Raw genomic sequence first — 21,125 nt, 5'->3', positions numbered from 1 at the left:
ATCCTTACCCACAGCCTTCAGTGAGGCGTATTTGTTGAGCTCTTTCGCCGATTGCTGTTGCTCATAGACATGGGACAGCTGGCTGAGGGTTGGATACGGGTGCGTTTGCATCATGTTGTTTATCTGGCCGCCTTCTGCAAAAAAATAAAAATAAAAAATAAATATTGTTAAAGGGTTGCATCATTATTTTGTCTTAATTTACAGCATTTCCTTAGTCATCCCTGATAATATGTCTTGTCACTTGGGATTCAGTTGCAACTAATAATAAAAGAGAAACAGACACCTAAAGGCTCTAAAACTTTCTCTACATACAGTAGGTCGCAGGCAGAAAAAAAAAAGAATCAGACTGAATGGATCTGATAATGAGCTGTTTGATATGTATGTGCGGTTAGTGTCACAACCCGGTCCAATCTGCCTCCTCTGATGTGACAGTCAAAGAATAAGCAATAGTATGTATATACAACCGGTCCCATTGATTTCCTCCCTTGACTTCCTCTGGTTCATAGAGATGAATTGTCAGTGGTGAGTGACGATCAAAGAGGTGTAACCTGCGTGGCAGAGCTGTCAGCGCAGAGCTCCTGTTGTGACTAATTAATCACTTAGCCCTGCAGCAGGGTTGCTGACACACGTCTGTACTGAGCGGCGTGTAGTGAGTCATACCACAGCAGACATCGCACAGATTACTGCTCAACAGAGCTTCAGAAAAACACTAGAGACTACTGTACACACATTAGCACTTAGTATGCTTGTTTTCTCTAATGTTTTCATCAAATAACAACAGATTATTTCTCTCTGTTTTGCTAAAGAGTGTGGAAAATATTGTTTATTTGCTAATAGTACATCATTATTTTCTGTTATGTAATGTGAAATATTGGATGACTCAGGGAAACAGATACTGAGCGCTTTGAGTGCACAGACTCGTACTGTGCAAACTTCACATGAATGTCTGGACTTATGTACACTGTTATTTAAAAGTTTGGGCTCAGTAATTCTTTTTGTTTTTAATGCAATTTATATTTTTATTCAGAAGGGGTGAATTTATTTGCTTAAAAACTGTCAGGGATTTCAAAATGTTACAGATAAATGTTCTTTTGAACTTTCTATTCATTGAAGAATCCTGAAAAAAAGATTATCAAGGGTTCTACAAAAATATATTAAGCAGAATAGCAGAATAATAGTTTTCAACATATTAATAAAAAGCAAACAAGGATAATATTGGACTGATTTCTGAAGGATCACGTGACACTGAAGACTTGAGTAGTAGCTTCTGAATATTCAGGTTTTTATTCAACACAGGAATAAATAAAAATGTTAAATAAATTACAAAAGGAAACATTTATTTTAAACTGATATTTCACAGTATCACTGTATTTACTGTATTAAAGAAATTTTGCCTTGGTGAACATAAGACAATTCTTTTAAAAACATGAAAAAAAAACATTACAGAGCCTACACCTTGAAACGTTGGGTTCACGGGTGATTCTTCAATTAGAGGAAATTTTGTGCCCTTAAAATTATTTAACATTTTATTTTAATCTAATTTCAAAAGTCAGATAGCTTTGAAATATTTTAGTCTGTCTCTTTAATGACATTTTCTGAGTTTTTTTTCTTCTTTTTGGTTAGTGAGTAATTGGCAGATATTCACTGTATTATTAAAAAAGTATATTTTTAATTAATTTATGTGTAACACACACACACACACACACACATATATATATATATATATAGCCAGTGTGTGTGCATGTTTTGTCCAAGTCTTAATAAAACACTTTGACTATTAATATCCAATAAATATTTAATCTCTAACAGGCAAAGGGCAAATAGGACATTATTAAGTGGGGGCTGAGTCTCCTTCTCCAAGTCCACAGAACTGTGACCTCTTCTGTGACCTCTGACAAACTGTAAGTGGCAAGATGAGCACATAATAACTGTGTGAGTGTGAGCCATAACAAACCAAGAATCTGTTTCAAGTTTGCCAAGGTCAAAAAATTTAATAAACTTCAAGAAGCCAGAAGAAGCTCATATAAAATAATAAAAAAGACATAAACACCTCTTTTTTGAAGAACATTTGTTGTTTTTTTGGGCCAAAACTTTCCTGTTAACCATCCATGCTGTTCATTTTGTACACCACAGACTTTTCGGCCTACTCTTTTGAAAATTTGACAGAAGTAGCAGATAAGTGGGAGTGATCCCATGCTTGGTTCTATTCAATTTCCTGGGTATCTTAGTGTTTGTTTTGTTTTGTGTAAGAAGCTGACTCATCTCCACTGGGAGAACTTCCTCCCAAGTGTTTGGTTGCAAATTGCCTTTACACCATCTTCTCCTTGTGCTATCGCTCTCGTCATGGCAACACAAGCATTTGTGCACTGTTTGCGGTGCATGCAACCACCCACGTGCTAAGCAAGCTCAGTGTTCACAACTGATGGACCTTCGGTGTTTGTTCTCATGTTGTGAAATCTCCACTAGCCTGCCAAACAAGGAAACATTAACATGCATTAATTAGCAATTGTTATCTGTCACTGAAGAGAAAGATGGTTTTGTTGGGGTCACATCCAACTTGTGATCTGCTGTGATGGATCGGGTTTTAATAAAGACATGTAAACGGCCCACAGTGGATGATCCCTGGGCAATTGTTGAAATTTAGCTTAAGTGGTCTTAGCCTTCATGAGCATGAGCTCAGAGGAACTTTTCTTTCTTGAAGTCTGAGAGGTTTTAGAGTATGAATCTTGCTAAACAATATGACAATATATCAGTCAGTGTTTATGGGAGTATGTGTTTGTATTTCTGTGACATCACTAACAGCTGTGTGTGGGGAGCTGTGTGATGTCACTTATATATCCAGGTCTGCTTTGACTAGATGGAAGCGGATGCGAGTGTAAAGTTTCGACCTAAGGAAAAGATTCAGTGAAATGACAGCTTACAGCGGTTGCTGTTTTCACCAAATGTGAAGAGCGATAACAGAATTTGAAGAGTGGTGACAGCTGAGTTTGTCACAGTTTCTAAGGGAGGTAATGAGTTAAAAGAATAAAAAATAGTCTATGCAAACTTGCCTGCTATATTTATAGTGGAAATGTATACATGTATGTAATGCGTGTGTATCAGGACCCAACAATAAGAATAGTGCACTGACCCTGGAGAGTATTTATGAATTTATCATTACATTTTGTCTTTTTTATTAATTAATTTTTTAATTAATAATGAGAATTTTAGTAATCTCTTTTTTTTTTTGCAGATTCTATTACATACATAAATGTTAATCATTTTAACAGTGTAACAGATGTTAACATAAGCTCACAAACGCAAAATGATATAGCTGAATGACCCCATTCAAAAGTTACCCATCTGTTACCTGGATGAACTGTTTTGTTACACTACCAGCTTTTCTTCAGAAAATCTTCCAGAAAATCTTCTTTGATTGTCCAGCATCTTCTGCATATTTGAACACTTTCCAGCAGAAACAGTATGATTTTTAAAATCTTTTCACACAATTATTGGACACAGCTATTACAAAAATGTGCAAACATTTACTGATGCTCAAGAAGGCAACACAGTGCATAAAGGGGTGAAAACTATTGAAATTGCAATTTTTTTTGTAGAAATGTCATTACGACTGCATTTCAGAAGTTAAATACGATAGACACGTTTCAGACAAATTAAGTAAAAATTGCCCTCAGTCCCCGGCCTTTAATACATCATGTTGCTTTCTTGAGCATTAGTGAATGTTTGCACCTTTTGTTAACAATAGATGTGTACAATCAAACATTTTTGAACTTTTGAATTGGTTCATTTGTATAAATTTAGTTGTTATTTTGTCTTGTGGACTATATGTAAACATCTGTTACATGAAATACAGCGCAGTGCTAAATAAAAAAACAAGATATTTTTCAATTTCTTTTATTTTCTTAAAATTATTAACACTTTGCAGATTCTGCAAGGTGTATGCAAACTTACTGTATGACCACAACTATACTCTGTTTATGTGGCAGTGGCACATTACATTTCATTTATTTTGTGATTTTACCTACTTGATTAACTTGACCAATATTATTTGGCACTATTAATAACACCCATTCAAACAGACAGATAGCAGCAGCGGATGAATAGAAGTATAAGCTGCTCAGAAAAAGTAAGGTCACAATTCATTGTAACTGTAAGAAGAGGGCACAATCCTGTGAAACAGCTGCGGATGAGCGATAGAAAAGTGTGTATGAAAGCTGTTTGCTTCTATCAGGATCCACTATTGTGCTCTAAATGGGCTAGTTTGAGGAAGGCAGAACGTTTTCTTTCTTGAAAAATGAAGTCAAAGTGCACTTGATCATAAAGGTTAGCTTTAAGTGTTCGACCTCTTGCCTTCTGTGTACAGCTACTTCACACTGCATGACACATGACAAGAGGAGAATGATAATGTTTGGAATAACTGAGATTGTTTTAAATTAAATGTTTATTCAGTGATGTGTCTATATTTACCAAGGCTGCATTTGATGAGGAAAAAAACAGCATTACTGTAATAATTGAACAATAACTGAGCACCATATCTCCATATTAGAATGGTTTCTGAAGGATCATGTGACATTGAAGACTGGAGTAATGACTGCTGACCATTCAGCTTAGCCATCACAAGGATAAATGACACCTTTTGTTAAAAGAGAAAACAATTATTTTTAATTGGAATAATATTTCACAATATTGCTGTTTTTACATTTTGTTCAAATAAATGCAGCCTTGGTGAGCACAAAAGACGTCTTTAAAAAAACATAAAAAAATAGTAATTATTCCAAACTGCAGTGAATACACTGGCAAATGGACAATGGGTAAACGCTGATAAAAAGAGATCCGTTTTTTCACAAAGGGCAAGATGACAATACAATATACAGTGTAAACCATGTTTAATATCCATAAATGTGCCAACACTTTGAGAGAGTGTGAGATTGGACTGCTTGGTGTTATAAACACTGATGTCCTCATTATCCACTCCATATGTTTATTTGTTCATTATTCCTCATTAGACATGCAGGATGCTGCCTCTCATAAGAGAGTGCCACAGAAATCCACATAAAGTCATTACCAACAATCTACAAAATGTCACTGTGTTGTTGCGTTTCAAACTGTTTTAGTCAAGGAGAAGATGAAGCACAATATATTTCAGATCCATCGAGCTGATGTGAGAAAGAGTATGAATTAAAAATAAGAAACAGGCAGGCACTCAAAATGAGAGAAGCATCTGAAAATCTGATTTTGAAAATTACTTATGGGGTTCAACAATTTTAGTTCAGATTTTTACCTGCAAACCTATCGCAAAAAAAGAAAAAAAAGAAAAAGAAAGAAAGATTTGTAAATAAATATATAAAAGTACATATATAAATATGCAACTCTGTCAGTTATAAATAAACTTTTGGAAGAAAATGATGCTAGTTGTTACAGATTTATCATATTCAATCCATTTTAAATAATGCTCCCACAATATGTATTGTTTAGCCTTGACATAACTGCTTACATACTGATATGATGGATTAAATAACAAATTACAACTTGACATTAGCGGAAACATTAGAAAGTGGGAAATACAAGTCATTCTTATTCTGTGAAAATAATTCAGATTTACAAACCCGATTCCAAAAAAGTTGGGACCCTCTACAAATTGTGAATAAAAACAGAATGCAATGATGTGGAAGTTTCAAATTTCAATATTTTATTCAGAATGCAACATAGATGACATATCAAATGTTTAAACTGAGAAAATGTATCATTTTAAGGGAAAAATAAGTTGGCATCAACACATCTCAAAAAAGTTTGGACAAGGCCATGTTTACCACTGTGTGGCTCAACTGTCTTGTTGCTTCTTCCTCTTTATGATTTGCCAAATGTTTTCTATGGGTGAAAGATCTGGACCGCAGGCTGGCCATTTCAGTACCCGGATCCTCCTTCTACCCAGCCATGATGTTGTAATTATATAATAATAATGCAGTATGTGGTCTGGCATTGTCATGTTGGAAAGATCTTCCCTGAAAGAGACAACGTCTGGATGGGAGCATATGTTGTTCTAGAAAGCTGGATATATAGTAACTTTCAGCATTGATGGTGCCTTTCCAGATGTGTAAGCTGCCAATGCCACACGCATGCAACCCTATACCATCAGTTTATCACTTTGCCACAATCCATTTTAAATGAGCCTTGGCCCAGAGAAATTGTCTGCGCTTCTGGATCATGTTTAGATATGGCTTTTTTTTTTTAACTATAGAGTTTTAGCCGGCAACGGTGAATGTCACAGTGGATTGTGCTCACCAACAATGTTTTCTGGAAGTATTCCTGAGCCCATGTTGTGATTTCCATTACATTAGCATTCCTTTATGTGATGCAGTGTCGTCTAAGGGCCCGAAGATTATGGGCATCCAGTATGGTTTTCTGGCCTTGACCCTTGTGCACAGAGATTGTTTCAGATTCTCTGAATCTTTGGGTGGTATTATGCACTGTAGATGATAATAACTTCAAACTCTTTGCAATTGTTCTCTGAGAAACACCTTTCTGATATTGCTCCAGTATTTTTCACCACAGCATTGGGGGAATTGGTGATCCTCTACCCATCTTGACTTCTGAGAGACACTGCCACTGTGAGAGTCTCTTTTAATACCCAATCATGTTGTCAGTTGACCTAATAAGTTGCAAATTGGTCCTCAAGCTCTTCCTTATATGTACATTTAACTTTTCCAGCCTCTAATTGCTACCTGTCCCAACTTTCTTGGAATTTGTAGCTCTCATGAAATATTTGGCATGACATTTTAAAATGTCTCACTTTCAGCATTTGATATGTTATCTATATTCTATTGTAAATAAAATATACGTTTATGAGATTTGTAAATAATTCCATTCCTTTTTTACTTTATCAGGTTTGTATTGAAATTAAAACAAAAGAAAAAAACAACAACTCATACTCAACTTATTTGAGACAGAAAAAGTGATCCAAAATTAGGGCATCTAATCCGTTAAATGAATATATGCCCCCACAAACATCTATCTAGATTTCTGATGGATACTATGAGTGAAACAACATTGGATTTTGTCTTTACATATGTTCAAGGCCATGTAATGGATGTAGGTTCTGAAAGTAATCTATAACAGGTTCGAAATACGACTCCACATATTATGTAAGGTAAGATCCAGGCACCGCCTGAACAGTCTAAATGCTCCACTGAATTTAATACAGAACCAGCCAAATATCATTCAGCTAACTAAATCCCCTTGAAAAGCACCAGTCCTTTTCCTTAAGAATGCAAAGGTTTGCAGAACATCGCTCACCTCACCCTGTCTCGTTCCAGCACCCTAGTTAATACTTTATTGGCCTGAAAAAGAGGCTTTTATTAGATGTAGCACCTTAAGTTATGCATGGGTGTTTTTCTTCACATATCTGGGTCAGCAGCCTCTTGTGTGTCTAAAACAGCAGATAAACACTTCCAGACTTTACACCGCTGGACAGTGCCATTGTAATAGGCCTGTGGATATTAAAGAAAATGATTACGCTTTCGTTTGACAGCTTCTACTATGCAATTTCTCATGAGAAAAGTAAAAATTGCTCTGCTCTCCAGGAATCACTTGCATTAAGAGGATAGCCATTAACTGAATAAGACAGCAGATTTGTTGTATATGTGCCCTACTGTATGTTCACTGCAGCTGCTAATGCATAAAATGTCACTAGTTTGATTGGAGAGATCAGTCCATGTTAGACGGATGATGGATGGACTTGATCGCCATTCCACCTTTGATTTGGGGTTTTGTAATAAAGGCAATGTGAATTAAACAAACATTGGTAATTGGAGATCTATCTGTCTGTCTATCTATCTATCTGGCTCTGTCTGTCTGTCTATCTATCTATCTATCTATCTATCTATCTATCTATCTATCTATCTATCTATCTATCTATCTATCTATCTATCTATCTATCTATCTATCTATCTATCTATCTATCTACCTATCTATCTATGTGTTTCTAGACTCTCATTTTACTGGGGAGCAGACAGGGCCGTATTAACCATTGGCCAAGGCAGGGCCTGAGCAAGGAGGGGCCCATGATTCGCTGTGGAGTAGATTGACTGGTTTGTCAATCAGCAAAGCCACCACGCCCCCCCCCCCCCCACCCCAACTTATTAGCACTGTTATATTAAGTAAATTTCATGCATTACCATTTGGAATTTAAATGTAAAGTTTGAATTGCGTTTACCAATCAAATGCATTTATTCTATATTTAACTTTTGAACTATATGTGCACGTAAATATCAGTTGATCGCTGCCCAGCATGTCTGCATTTACCTCTCTTCACTTCATTCTGCATTAATCTGTAAATGGTTGCACAAAGAACAATATTCGATAAGTAAAAATGACAAAAATTCTTACATAGAGGAGCTCAAAAAAATGAAAACTTAAATACAAATAACAGAAAAAACATGACTTAGTAAATTCCCCAGCTATCAGGTTATTTTACTAAAGCTGATGATGTAGTGGAAGTTGTTTGATCATTATTGTGATGGGGGGGCCCTGCAGTAATCATAGCCCTGGGTTCCAGCGTGGTCTTAATGTGGCCCCAATTGTGTCCATTTTAAATGCTGTTTTGGAAACAAATAATCTTTACCTGCAGCACAGAGTCGTCCACAAGCTGCAAATTCAATACATTTCATAAACCTTCATCTGGAAGCTTTTTAAATGTTTTCAAAAACTTTCAAACAAGCTTTTGTCAAGTCATGCTTTTGCTTTTGTCAAGCATTTAAAGCTCTCATGGAATTATTTATATGAATCTATTAGAATTTTAGTTAATTTTAATTGCTTTTCTTTACATTCAAATTTTAATGGCTATTCTGCATGCTGATCAGTTCAGGAAATCGAAATTGAGGCAGAACAGAAGAGAAGGCAGAAAAGGCAGAATGTACAGAAATATCTCTTTTAATGAAACTTACTCTGCCAACTGTGGGTAGTAATAGCTTACATTAATATCATCAGGCAAATAGTGCAGAATATTGTGAATAAGATGCAATCTTATGCCTAATTTACATAGAAAGCGGGTGTTTTTTTCTGCTGAATAGAATGACAGGTTTTCAATTTAAATACTGAAACCGCAGCACTATTTATTGGTGCAAGAGTATTTAATGGTTGGTTAAACTCTTTTGCACTGAAATAACGTAAGTGATGCAAAAGTGAGGCAACAGTGACTTCGCCCCAGGATCTTGTTGACATTGCTAGACCCGAGTGAAAATCACAAAAATATTTTGAGATTTTTGCAGGTGGCGGAAAACATGTTTGCATCTGCTTTACTATCCGTCTGTCAATCAAACCTATGCCATCTGTTTAATACCCCCATTTATTACTATTAATATATTTCCTATGATTTATCTTTGTGTCATTTCTAACCATCCGCTGCATCTGTGTCTGCATCTGTCTGAAAATCCCCAGACTCCTCAGAGTGTTTTGAGGTTAAATATGTCAAGGTTATCACAAAGCACATAGACTGAGAACAAGTCAACAATGTGACTATAAGATACCTTTGCAGTTTCTCATTAAAGATGCAGGAGGGTATTTCAGGAGCTGCACATCCCTCTGGGATGGAAGCGGCAGAAGGGCATCTGAGTTTGCAAGTGATATCTTCTGCAAATCAGAGAGGACTATTCTCTGCGTGTCCCCCTCTTGCTCTTGACATTAGCAAAATGCAGCCATGGCAGGAAGAGGGAAGCACTATGATTGCCAGATGTCAAGTATCATCACCCGTGAGGCACTCATCGCCCTCTCTGTGACACCATTGTTTTGAGGGTTTTGTTGTATGCTTTGGGTACGACTGAGCATGTGGACTGTGAGGTCATATAAGGCTACTGTTAATTAAGTCACACGTCTTTTGCATGACAATTTTAATGTGATGGGAAAAGCATGAATCTAGCAGAAATTATTCTGAAATGTAAAACAGCCAGCATGAAATAAATAACTGTATGTCGAATAATTAATAAGTTCTGTTAAGTATGTTTTTTTTTTTTCAATGGTCGGGTAAAATCTGCACTAAGAGTAAATATAGTCAATTGTTTCTGTAAGGAAATATTTCTAACTGTTAAAATCCTGCAGTCATTCAACTTTTTCCATTAAAACAAATTTTTGATCATCAAAATTATATATTTAAATATATTTCCCATGAAAATGTTTTTTTTTCATGCCTTAACATTTTACACACTTTTAATTGAAGTAGTAAACGCTACATAATGGCAAACGACAATATTTGATTAATTCAGCCAGATGTGTTTAAACCAGAAAATGTTTCTGAAGAAGAGTAAGAGTGAATTATACAGGGTCGTCTACAAGTTGATGTATCAGAGTGTTAAGGCATTTTATGTATCGCTCTCTACAACGTTGGTGTCCCGATCTCTAGCTGGGGTGCCCATGAGCTCGGCTAGAGGGCACCCCATCCTGTACCCTTTAGCACTCACCCAGGACTCCATTTCCCATAATCCTCTGCCTGGACACATCATCAATTGCAATCACCTGTTGTTCATCAGATCTCATCATCAGTTTACAGCTGTCTCACATTAGAAAGACTTTAAAACTAGCACACACACTCTCTGACTTGACAGGTAATTGAATGTTTAACCTCCCGTGTCTTGGCTTCTGTGTTTCCTGGTTTTTGTGTTTGATAACTGGACTGATACCATGTTTTTGATTTATTGCTGCCTGCCCTGACCATTGTCTGTTTTGTAGATAACTATTTTGCTTGTGCCATGTATGTTATTATTTGCTGGTTTTTGACCATGCCTGTTATGACTACACTCTATGAAATAAAGCCTTGCTTTTGGATCCCCAACTCCATTGTCTCGACTCCCTACATTACAGAATCACTAGCCATACCTGGATCCAGCAGCTTTTTTAGCATTCCAGGGCAATCATGGACCCAGTCAATCAACTACTGCACCTTCTTTAAAGGAACCTATGCATTGAGGAATACGTCCATCTATTTTGTGAGTTCTCGTACTGAGTGCCGTTTTATGATGAGATTTTGTTTAAGGACTTGTTCCGTTTTGGACTCAATGAGCCAATGGGGGACCTAGAGGGGACTTTAATGGTAGTTTGAAGGACATCATGGATTTTGCACTCTTGTTAGTTGGTTCCCCTTTTACTGTGGGAGAAGCAGAGTCTCTGCCCAAAATGGCTGCCAATCCACAATCTTTTTTTTAAATGATTGCCAATCCAGAGACGTTTTGCAAGATGGCTGCCATTCCTGCATCTAGTCACATCATGGATGCCATTTCACAGTCTTGTCACGTCACAGCTTATCATCAAGAGCCTCATCACATCTTAGCTGATCGTCCAGAGCATCATCAAGTCTTAGCTGATTGTCCAGAGCCTTGTCACGTATTAGCTAATCTTAATGAGTCTTGTCATATCTTAGCTGATCTCCCAGAGTCTCGTCACGTCTCATCTGTCTCCCAGAGCCTCGTCACATCTCAACTGATCTTCCAGAGCCTCAACATGTCTCAGCTGATCTTCCAAAAACCTCAACATGTCTCAGCTGATCTTCCAGAGTCTTTCCACATCTCAACTGATCTTCCAGAGCCTGCTCACATCAGTTGTGCCAAGTCAAAACCTGCTCATGTCAAGCCTGCCAAGCCAGAGCCTCCGGCCTTTAGGAATGTCAGACCACAGTCTTTAGCCATCACGGATGCTACTCCAGTGTTCCAGAGCATCATGAATGTTGCATTTGAAGAAACAAAGTAAATCTCAAGATATTCGAGGCTGGCATCCAGCATGGAGGACCCTCAGTTTGTGTTGGTGCAAGTTGCTGGTATTCCAAAGATCTCTACGCTCATGAGCCATACAGACTCTTCGTTCTCGAGCCACACAGTTTTTACACTCTCCAGCCTGCCGGCCGCTATTCACCCCATTTTCCCAGGCACAGCACCATTAGTTTTGGAAATAGACAATGTACTCTATGTCCTTCCAGTAATGGCTACAGCCATTCTCAGTGTTTGGGCTGCACATACCACTGTGGTTTCCCCACAGGTGGCAGCCTACACTGCAGAACCTCCTGAGGTGGTGGCGCCCACTCTACTCCCCAAATTTGTGTTCGCTCCAGCCCTTGACCTTAGTCTAGTGAGGCGTTTAGCTCCTGAGCACAGTACAAAGATGACTTTAGTCCCAGAGTCTGCCCCAGAGTTAACTCCAGTCCTTGAATCTGTCCCAGAGTCCGCTCCTGTTCCCCCCAAGGTGGCAACTTCCATTGCAGAACCTCCTCTGATAACAGCAGGACCCTTTACCGAGCTCCCAGTCACCACTGTTTCTACCACGGAGGCTAGTATCAAACTCTTCCTGTTATCTGAAGCCTCTGTTTTGGATGTGAGTGCCGTCTCTGAATTCTCCGTGTTTGTTGTAGTTCCTATTGCTACTGCTGTAGAGTCTGCAGAGGTGGCGGCATCTGCTCCAGAACCTACAGAGGTGTTAGTGGTATCCACTTATCAGCTCTCTGCCTGTCCTGTCACGGCTATGGAGGCTGTCTATGAACTCTCAGTCTGTTCTGTCATGACCAAGGAGGTCGTCTTTGAACTCTTTGCTTGTCCTTTCCTGGTCAAAGGGGCTGCCCCTGAACACTCTGCTCACCCTGTTATGGCCAAAGGTGCTGTTTGTAAATCTTTCTCTCTAAATTCTGCTGTAGTATATGATTTTGAACGGTCTGTCTTGCCAGTTTGAGTGGATGAGACTAATTATGAATTGTCTGCACTTCCTTTTTTCCCTAATGAATAAAATTATGGACTGTCTGCCTGTCCAGTTCTCCCATATGTGTCTGATTTTGAACTGTTTGTCTGTACCACTTCAGTCAATGCATCTATGTTTATGACTTTTTTCTGTCTAGTAACTGCCAAGGAGGGCATCAATTTACTTGTAATACTGTCTGTCATGGCCAAGGAGACTACTGATAAACTCTATGTCTTCTACCTTGGTCTTTGGGGCCATAAGTAGACTGGTTGTTTCCTATGTTTCAGTTCCTCTGAGGTCTCAGTCTCAGTCCTGGTATCCTCATTTATATGCTCGGGTGGTCTTCTGCTTCATTTGCTCTGTTGTGATATTCTCTAGCTCCGTTCTGGTGGTCTCCTAATCCGCAGTCTCTGCTCTGGCTCCCTGCTTTGCCTTTGCTCCGAGTTCCACCTTGGCTCTCTGCTCCACAGGCCCCTCCTTGGCTTCCTGCCTCGGTGGCTCTGCCTCAGTCACCCATTTCCTCAGTTCCTCATGAACCTGGCCCTCCATCTCTCCCCCTGTTCTGCCTCTGCTCCACCTCCCTCCTGGACTATGGTTTGTTAAGGAGTGTCTGGAAGCAACCCCTTTTTGGGGGGAGTGGGGGTGCTCTGTCACAATCTCTAGCTAGAGCACACCACATCCTGCACACTTTACCACTCATCCCAGACTCCATGTCCAATAATCCTTTGTTCCTGTTGTTCATCAGATCTCATCATCAGTTTACAGCTGTTTCACATTAGAAGGACTTTAAAAGTTGCACACACACACACACTGATGTTGCTGGTGATTGAATGTTTAGCCTCCCACTGTCTTGCCTTCTATGTTGTTCCCGTTTGCAGACATCTACCTTTTAAAAATTAACATCCTTAGAAATGCTTTGTTCAAGATATGAATATAAAATATACAGGTGATCATCATTTAATGAGTCTGTTGCATCATAAAGTTTGAAAACCTTGAGCGTATTTACACATTTTTACTCACTGGATAGCATGTATAAATGCCCTGCAAGACATTTGAGATAAATAATAAACTGATCACTCGATCTGCCTCAGGAGCTTGTTCAATCTGCATAGCTAAATGTTAACTCCTTCCAAGTGGAAGTATGTCCGCAATTGGGAGGTTGCCGGCTGTGCAGTCCACACATGGATGGAGCATTTTATTTATGAAAAATATATTGTTGAGATTACATATTCACCAAATCCGAAGTGCCTCTTCCAGACCTCCTCTCTTGTTCTCTATTTATCTGCCATTATTTTCCAATTGAAGGATCATTCCAGAAGGGGTGACAGCAGCAGTATTGGAGAAACAGTGCTGCAAGGCAATGGATCTCGTGCCATTAAATGAAAAAAAAGCAAAAAAACTAATGCCAAGGCATGCTGTTCTTCCAAGGGTGAAAAATCCTTGTAAAAGGTAATCTCATATGGAACCTCAATAAGCCTTTGAGCAAAGTCTGAAGCTCTCTTGCCAGTGGAGAACATGAGGACATGAAAGTTCAAGAGATGAGAAGCGGATTATCATATACCACAGCAGGATTACAGTGAAACATTTGTGCTGTCAGAAACAGCTTTACAAAATTATTGTTATTTGTTTATATTGAAGAAAATTATATGTGGATATTCCATGGTATGTTGTGTACATGAACAACATGTAGCTTTATTAACTTCATTTGCTGATAAGTTATACCAGTGGTTTTTGTGAGCCTTAGCCAAAAAACTGGACACAGCATGTTATTTTCTCATGCTCTCATTCATTTTCTTTTGATATTCTTTATTCCCTTTTGGCATTTTTAAAAAGAAGTAGGACAGGAAACAAGCACAACAACTTAGGGGATATCCAAACCAATAATGGAGAGAGACTCGACCCTGATCACAGCTCTGTTCTAAAAGAAATGCTAAATTGATTTACATATGTAGAACAGCAAAATAAATAGGCTTTTATGAAGGAAAGCAAAATGCTTCACATATCTGTTGTTGTTAATTTCAAAAACTGCAAGCATCCAGTCAAACTCGACACAGTATTTTGACTTAAACTAATTTGTCAACTGGCAAAAGCAGCCAAATGAGACATATGCCAACAGGTTGCCTAACATGGAAAAACAAGATCAAACCCCAAGGGTTCACAGATAAATCACTGCTGTTTCTGCATAATTGTTAGTTTTCCTAGTTTACACTACTGTTCAAAAGTTTGGGATAGGTAAGATATTTAAAAAAACGTTTTTGTAAGATGTTATGCTCACCAAAATGCATTTATTTGATAAAAATACTGTAAAAACAGTAATATTGTGAAATATTATTAAATGTAATTTATTCCTGTGAAGCAAAATTTTCAGCAGCCATTACTCCAGACTTCAGACTCACATGATCCTTCAGAAATCATTCTAATGTGCTGATTTCCTGCTCAATAAATATTTCTTATTTTTGAAAAACGGTTGAGCTGCTTAAATTTTGTTTAGAAACAGTGGTAAGTTTTTTCAGCATTCTTAATAAAATGTTCAAAAGAATATCATGATAATAGTTAATAATTGTTACATGATGCATCGTGATTTACAGTCACTTTTTATCAATTTAATCAATCATTATAATCAAATTTATTATAATGTTTTAAATATAATTATGTTTTAAATATAATTTAAATATGATTAAATTATATATAATTATAAATATATATATATATATATATATATATATAAACTTAGTGCACCAAAACATTTGAACAGTTGTGTATATTTGATTTTAAGGGATTTTTATTTTATTTACTTTTGTACAATTTGAATACTTTCAGTGCGCAATTTTAAAGTCCTGAAGCTAAACTGGTTGAGAGCCACTGAGTTAGACTGATTGAATGCATAATGATGCGGCTATAATGAACTTTGTTTAACTTATTATGCTCCTGAGACAGCTGTGGGCCTCCTGTCTCTCTCACACACATATACCCACAGGAACTTATTAACAGCACTGTTTCAAACTGACAAGCATCAGATCCATTCACCTTAACACCTGTTTTACAATTAATGCCAGTCATTGCCTTCGGGGAAATTTGCCATCACTATAAAATCGGAATAACATTGCAAGCATGTCTCGGATGCTCATTATAAATTCCAACCTGGGTCCTGCCCCTGCTGTCTGGAATTACATTTATTGAGGGAGAATTCAATGATGAATACATACTCATTTTCACTGTGGCGTTTGATGGAGTGCCACTCATCCATGTTCACTGCATTAAACAAGCACATTCAATTTATTATAAGTTAATATCGCCTGTGAAAACTGCATTTGGATCTCCTTTTGCCCTCTTGGGGAGCTGATTATTCGTTAATGAACAATGATTAATGTATCATTAATGTTACCGTGATAATGAAAGCTGGCTGTCCACTTAATGCTGAAGTTGAACAGACAGAGGATAGAAATGATTCCCGTTTCTGTCATGTCTAATGATAAACAGTCTGGAGTTGCTAAGTGTTCTGCAGAAAATACATTAATCTGTCATTTCCCCATGCTGCTACGTGCTACATTAAATAAATTATGCATATTTTTTCGGGCAGTGGTGTGTGGATCTAAGCATTGGGGGTTGTGTGTTTTTGTGCTAGCATGAGCGTGTCCAACATGCCAACAGATCTAATCCGTCATGTAGGCAAAGGAGATCCACAAGGAATTATTCAAATCAATGTATACACGAATGGCATGTATAGGTGACAAAGGCACTGTGGGATTGATGCCACTCAGTAGGCGCTAACAGGGGAAATCCCCTTCCAATGGTGCTCATTCTGCTGTCAACCCATGTGGGTTTTTGATTGAATTCAATTCTCTTTGGTATCATTTCAGAATCTTCCATGTGTGTGTTATCTGTCTAGGACAGTGGCAGCTATCAGTTTGAAACAAGAGTGATTTTGTTTCTAGGCAGATGGACATCTCGGCAATGGCTATGGTGCAATAAAGTGAAAAACCAAAAGTGTTTCCTCCAGCTTCCCTGCTTTGCTTGATCAGCGAGTAGACCAATAGCATTCAGACAGCTTTCCTTCCAGTCCATCCGTCTTCACTTCTTTAAATCTGCCCTGCACAAAAGCCTTCAGGATCAGCAAATCAAATTCTTGAGCAGTTCATAAGCCACTAAGTAACTGATAAGTATGTGTGCATTCCTGTGCATTTATGCACCTGCGCACTCTTCAAAAATGGCATGCTCTAAAATGTATTGAATAAAATGTATATATATTTAAATAGAATGGAATATATAGATTGTACTGTTAGCTTGCTTATTGTGCCCAAAAGCATAATTTATTTAAGTCCATATGTTTTACTAATAAAGAAACTATGCTTCTAACCACAGGTCAAAAGCTGTAGTTCCTACCATGTAAGTTTGCGAATGTTTGTTTGAATGATGGTTTTGAGAAACACTCAGCAAAAGCAAGAAATGTTGAAAAGATTCAGCTGTTAGAACATCTAGCAACCAATTAAGTTAACTGAAATCAGGTCTGTAACATGATTAGCTATAAAAAGCATGTCTTAGAGAGGCAGAGTCTCTCGGTAGTCAAGATGGGCAGAGGCTCTCCAATCTGTGAAAGAGTGTGTAAAAAATAATGTTCCTCAACATCAGATTGTCTGCATAACATCATCAAAAGATTCAGAGAAACTGGAGAAATCTCTGTGCATAAGGGACAAGGCCGAAGACCTTTGTTGGACCCATGCAAGCGAACCAAGTGTGAAAGCACCATAAAGCTCTATCGTGAAAAAGGAAGCCATATGTGAACATCCAGAAGCACCGTCATGTCCTGTGGGCCAAGTTTCATTTATAATGGACTGTTTCAAACTGTAAAGTGTTGGGAAAAGCTTGAAACCTATATCAGGCAAGATTGGGACCAAATTCCAACATCATCACTACAGAAACTCATAACCTCAAAGCACATTTTCAAACTGTTTTGAAAAGAATAGGAGATATACCATGGTAAACATAGCCCCAATCCAACTATTTTGAGAACTGTAGCAGGCATCAAATTTTAAAGAGCTCATTTTGTGCATAAAATTGTCACATTTTTCAGTTTAAACATTTGTTATCTATGTTCTATTGTGAATAAAATATTGGCTCATGTGACTTGAAATTCTTTAGTTTCCATTTCCATTGTAGTATTTTGAGCAATACTTTCCATTTAGACCATTGGTCTCAAACTCAGTTCCTGGAGGGCCACAGCTCTACACAGTTTTGCTCCAACAATAATCAAACACACCTGATCCAGCTAATCAAGGTCTTCAGGATTACTAGAAACTTCCAAGCAGGTGTGATTTGGAGCTGGTTGGAGCTAAACTCTGCAGAAATCCATGCTATCAGGAATTTCACACGAGGGCAAAAGATTTCAAGTTGGTCAGGTTGGTTCCAGTCACGCATGCGTTGCACTGTCCACCAGAACTTATTTCTGTGTAAGCTGTGCTACATACATCACATACATCAAGAGAGTCGTCATTCTGTAGAATGAATTTTCCCTTTCTTTTTTCTCTCACAAAAAAAAAAAAATGTTATCATGCAAAAAATTATTTTGATAACTAGGATTGGAGTATCAAAGGTGGTATTTCCTTGTGAAAATGGGCACCATGGTTCTGCATGTGAAGTAAAATAAGCATTGGCATCAAGTAGCAGACCTGTACGAGCCTCGTTTCAGTGACGCACATCAGATGGCCACATATCCCTCTTCCCCCAATGTGCTGGAAGAAATAAACTGCCAGCCTGTCTTCTAGGTGTGAAATGAGAGCCAATTCTCCTTGGTGGGGTTCTCAGAGCATGGGGAGACGATGCTGACCTGAATACAATCCCAATGGGGGGGTTTCTGCCATTGTAGCATGGCAGCAATGGTGGCTACGGTAGCTGAGCCAACAGAAATATGCTGCTTGCCTCAAGGAGCATGAACTGTGTGGGGGGGGGGGTTATTTTGCACATGCTCTGTTCTTACAAATAGTCAACGCTTGCATCAATCCAGAAAAAGATTAGAAAGATGAGGGGAAATGGCTTACAATGTAATTGTAAATTAAATAGTTAATTATGTTACCAATTCATTTATTGTATTACCATTAGAAACACTGCAAAATAAAAAAAACTACTGAAAAAAAAAACATGAACACATGCATGCATAGCAATTCATCATCATCATCAACTAATTTAATTTGCATTTACAAACAATTAAATATCAAGTGACAAATCTTTCTTTGAAATTGTTAATTTAAAAAATATCACTCAGACAAAACAAAAATTTAAGTAAAACTACATAAAACTGTAAATTAATTCAAGCTAAATATTCATAAAAAAATAAATAATTGTAAAATAAAAGCTAATTAAAAATATGAATAAAAAAAATACAACAGCATATAAATTAAACTAAAAACACTGTCTCTGAGCAACAAAGTAGGGGGTGTTCCATTTTCAAATGAATCAGCATTTTAGAATGAATCAGCTGAATAAATTATTCACTGACTGGCTTATAAAGACAAATGCATGTCGCCACTTAGTGGCATAATGTTGTAACCTGCAGAAAGAGCTACTGGGATTTGTTTAAAGATCTAGGAGAAAAGAGAGAGTAGACTCTTCATGTGTTTTAAATGAATATTACACAAAGAGTTTGATATGATCTTGGAGAGTTATGCTGGCTCTGTTAACACTTCTGGTGGTGCCAAGAATAACGTGAACTTGTCAAATGAAAGTTTTAGCTTTGTTAAGACTTGAATAAAAGGTTTAGACTAGTCTAACAATTTAGTTTAATCCATTTTTTTTATTTAAGACTGACCATAATTATATATATTTATTTTTTTATTCAGTTATTAAATCATAGATTTGTCAAAGTTGAATCCAAAAATAGACTGATTACTTTTGTTGATTACTCCTTTGCTCACTGCTAGCTGGTCAAACTTGTACTTAAGACACAGTCTTAACATAGAGACTAAGTTTATGCAACTAGCCCTAGGATATGTGTGGCAGCTTTTTTAAAGGGCATTAGTGACATTCTCACACAACAATATTTAATAATAGCATTTCAAAGAGTGGACATATTATTTCATTATGAATCACCCTGTCATTTAAAAAATATTTCAGTATCATTTTTAGATATAAGCCTTTGGCTTTTAATAAAATAAAGTAGGAGTGAAGTTAAAAGTTTGAGATCTATTTGATGGCTTAACTGCTTGCATGCTTCTAGACATCAAATAATCTTTTTTTCTTCTTTTTTTTTGCAATGAGAGAATCCTATTACAAAGACATGCTTGTACTAGCAATGACCTAGGACAATTTGCTGTAAATGGACTTATTGCTAGTAGTGCCAACGGCAAGAATAATCACATGGATGAAGAATGCAATAGGTGAGCAGAAACCATTCTGTTCTCTCCACTTTTTATTTGTTGTATTAAGTTAAAGTGAGATGGTCTATGCTCTCTGATCTTTACCAAGTCCATACAGAACATGCAGATGTGTCTTCTGCACCTGCAAATTTGTAAACAGATCTAGTTTCAGGTGTTTGCGTAAGGCTTAAAATAAATATAGCATAATAGATTTCTGCTGTTTCTTTTGGGAACCCCCATTAAGGTAATTAGTTTTGGCTGTGGCATTGGAAAAAGCTCCACTTCATCTGCAAGGTTCAGCTGCTCAGTGCACTGTGGGAGGAAATGCTTTTGTTCTTTAATTCAGGTCACTGACATGCCGAATTTAACATCCTGTACTGTACCACGATTGAAATCACACTGGGTTTATGTTTTGATTATTTCATGCCATGACCAAAATAATTTACCATTCTGTATTTGATACTTCTTTTTCATTCTATTTTTTCTTGAAGCCACCAGTACTCTTGTAATGTCAAGCTGGAATGGTAATGCAACACAGTATTGTTTCTTCCACAATCTTGGATCACTGCGGGAAAATAGGTCTAGTAATTTTGTACTTTCAGTGACTAGACAGACCTCTTTGATGGGATCATTCAGCACACGTTGGGTGAGCATCTGGAATATGAAGGGATAATAATGCAGAACACAGTTATGGCTTGATTGGTTTACGTGAAAAAATAATTTCCCAGAGAGTCCAGAGCATGGGCAAATCTGAATATGACAAGAATATAAGTAAGGAATATATTATATATTTTCATCTTGTATGCCCTTAAATCTTTAAAACATTCTCAGTAACACATGTAAGAGTGATTGGGGGAGGGGGGGCAGTCATGTAATATAACTAGCTTTACATATTGAAATAATAACAGCAGTTAACTTACAGCACATGCACTGTCATTCTGTTATATCATTGTTGAAAGAAAAAAAGTGTTTGAAGTTCTATTGTGTCACATAAAGCAGATTCGATCATTTCTGTTAACCGTTCTGTTGCCGTTCAAATGACAAGACATTTTATCTATAGTCTTAGGC

General features: G+C 37.4%; 1 protein-coding gene across 1 annotated transcript in view; it reads right to left on the bottom strand.

Moving 5' to 3' along the window:
- The window catches only part of LOC128025167 (protein shisa-9A-like), a 29,991-nt gene that overhangs the window by 5,311 nt on the left and 3,555 nt on the right, over positions 1-21,125 (bottom strand). The window contains exon 3 of the mRNA XM_052611220.1: positions 9-134. Within this exon, the coding sequence (XP_052467180.1) occupies positions 9-134 (126 nt within the window). The remainder of the gene's footprint in view (positions 1-8; positions 135-21,125) is intronic.

The sequence above is a fragment of the Carassius gibelio genome, chromosome A12 (genome assembly GCF_023724105.1).
Source record: "Carassius gibelio isolate Cgi1373 ecotype wild population from Czech Republic chromosome A12, carGib1.2-hapl.c, whole genome shotgun sequence".
In the NCBI taxonomy this organism is placed as follows: domain Eukaryota; kingdom Metazoa; phylum Chordata; class Actinopteri; order Cypriniformes; family Cyprinidae; genus Carassius; species Carassius gibelio.
This window is presented reverse-complemented; position numbering and strand designations above follow the sequence as displayed.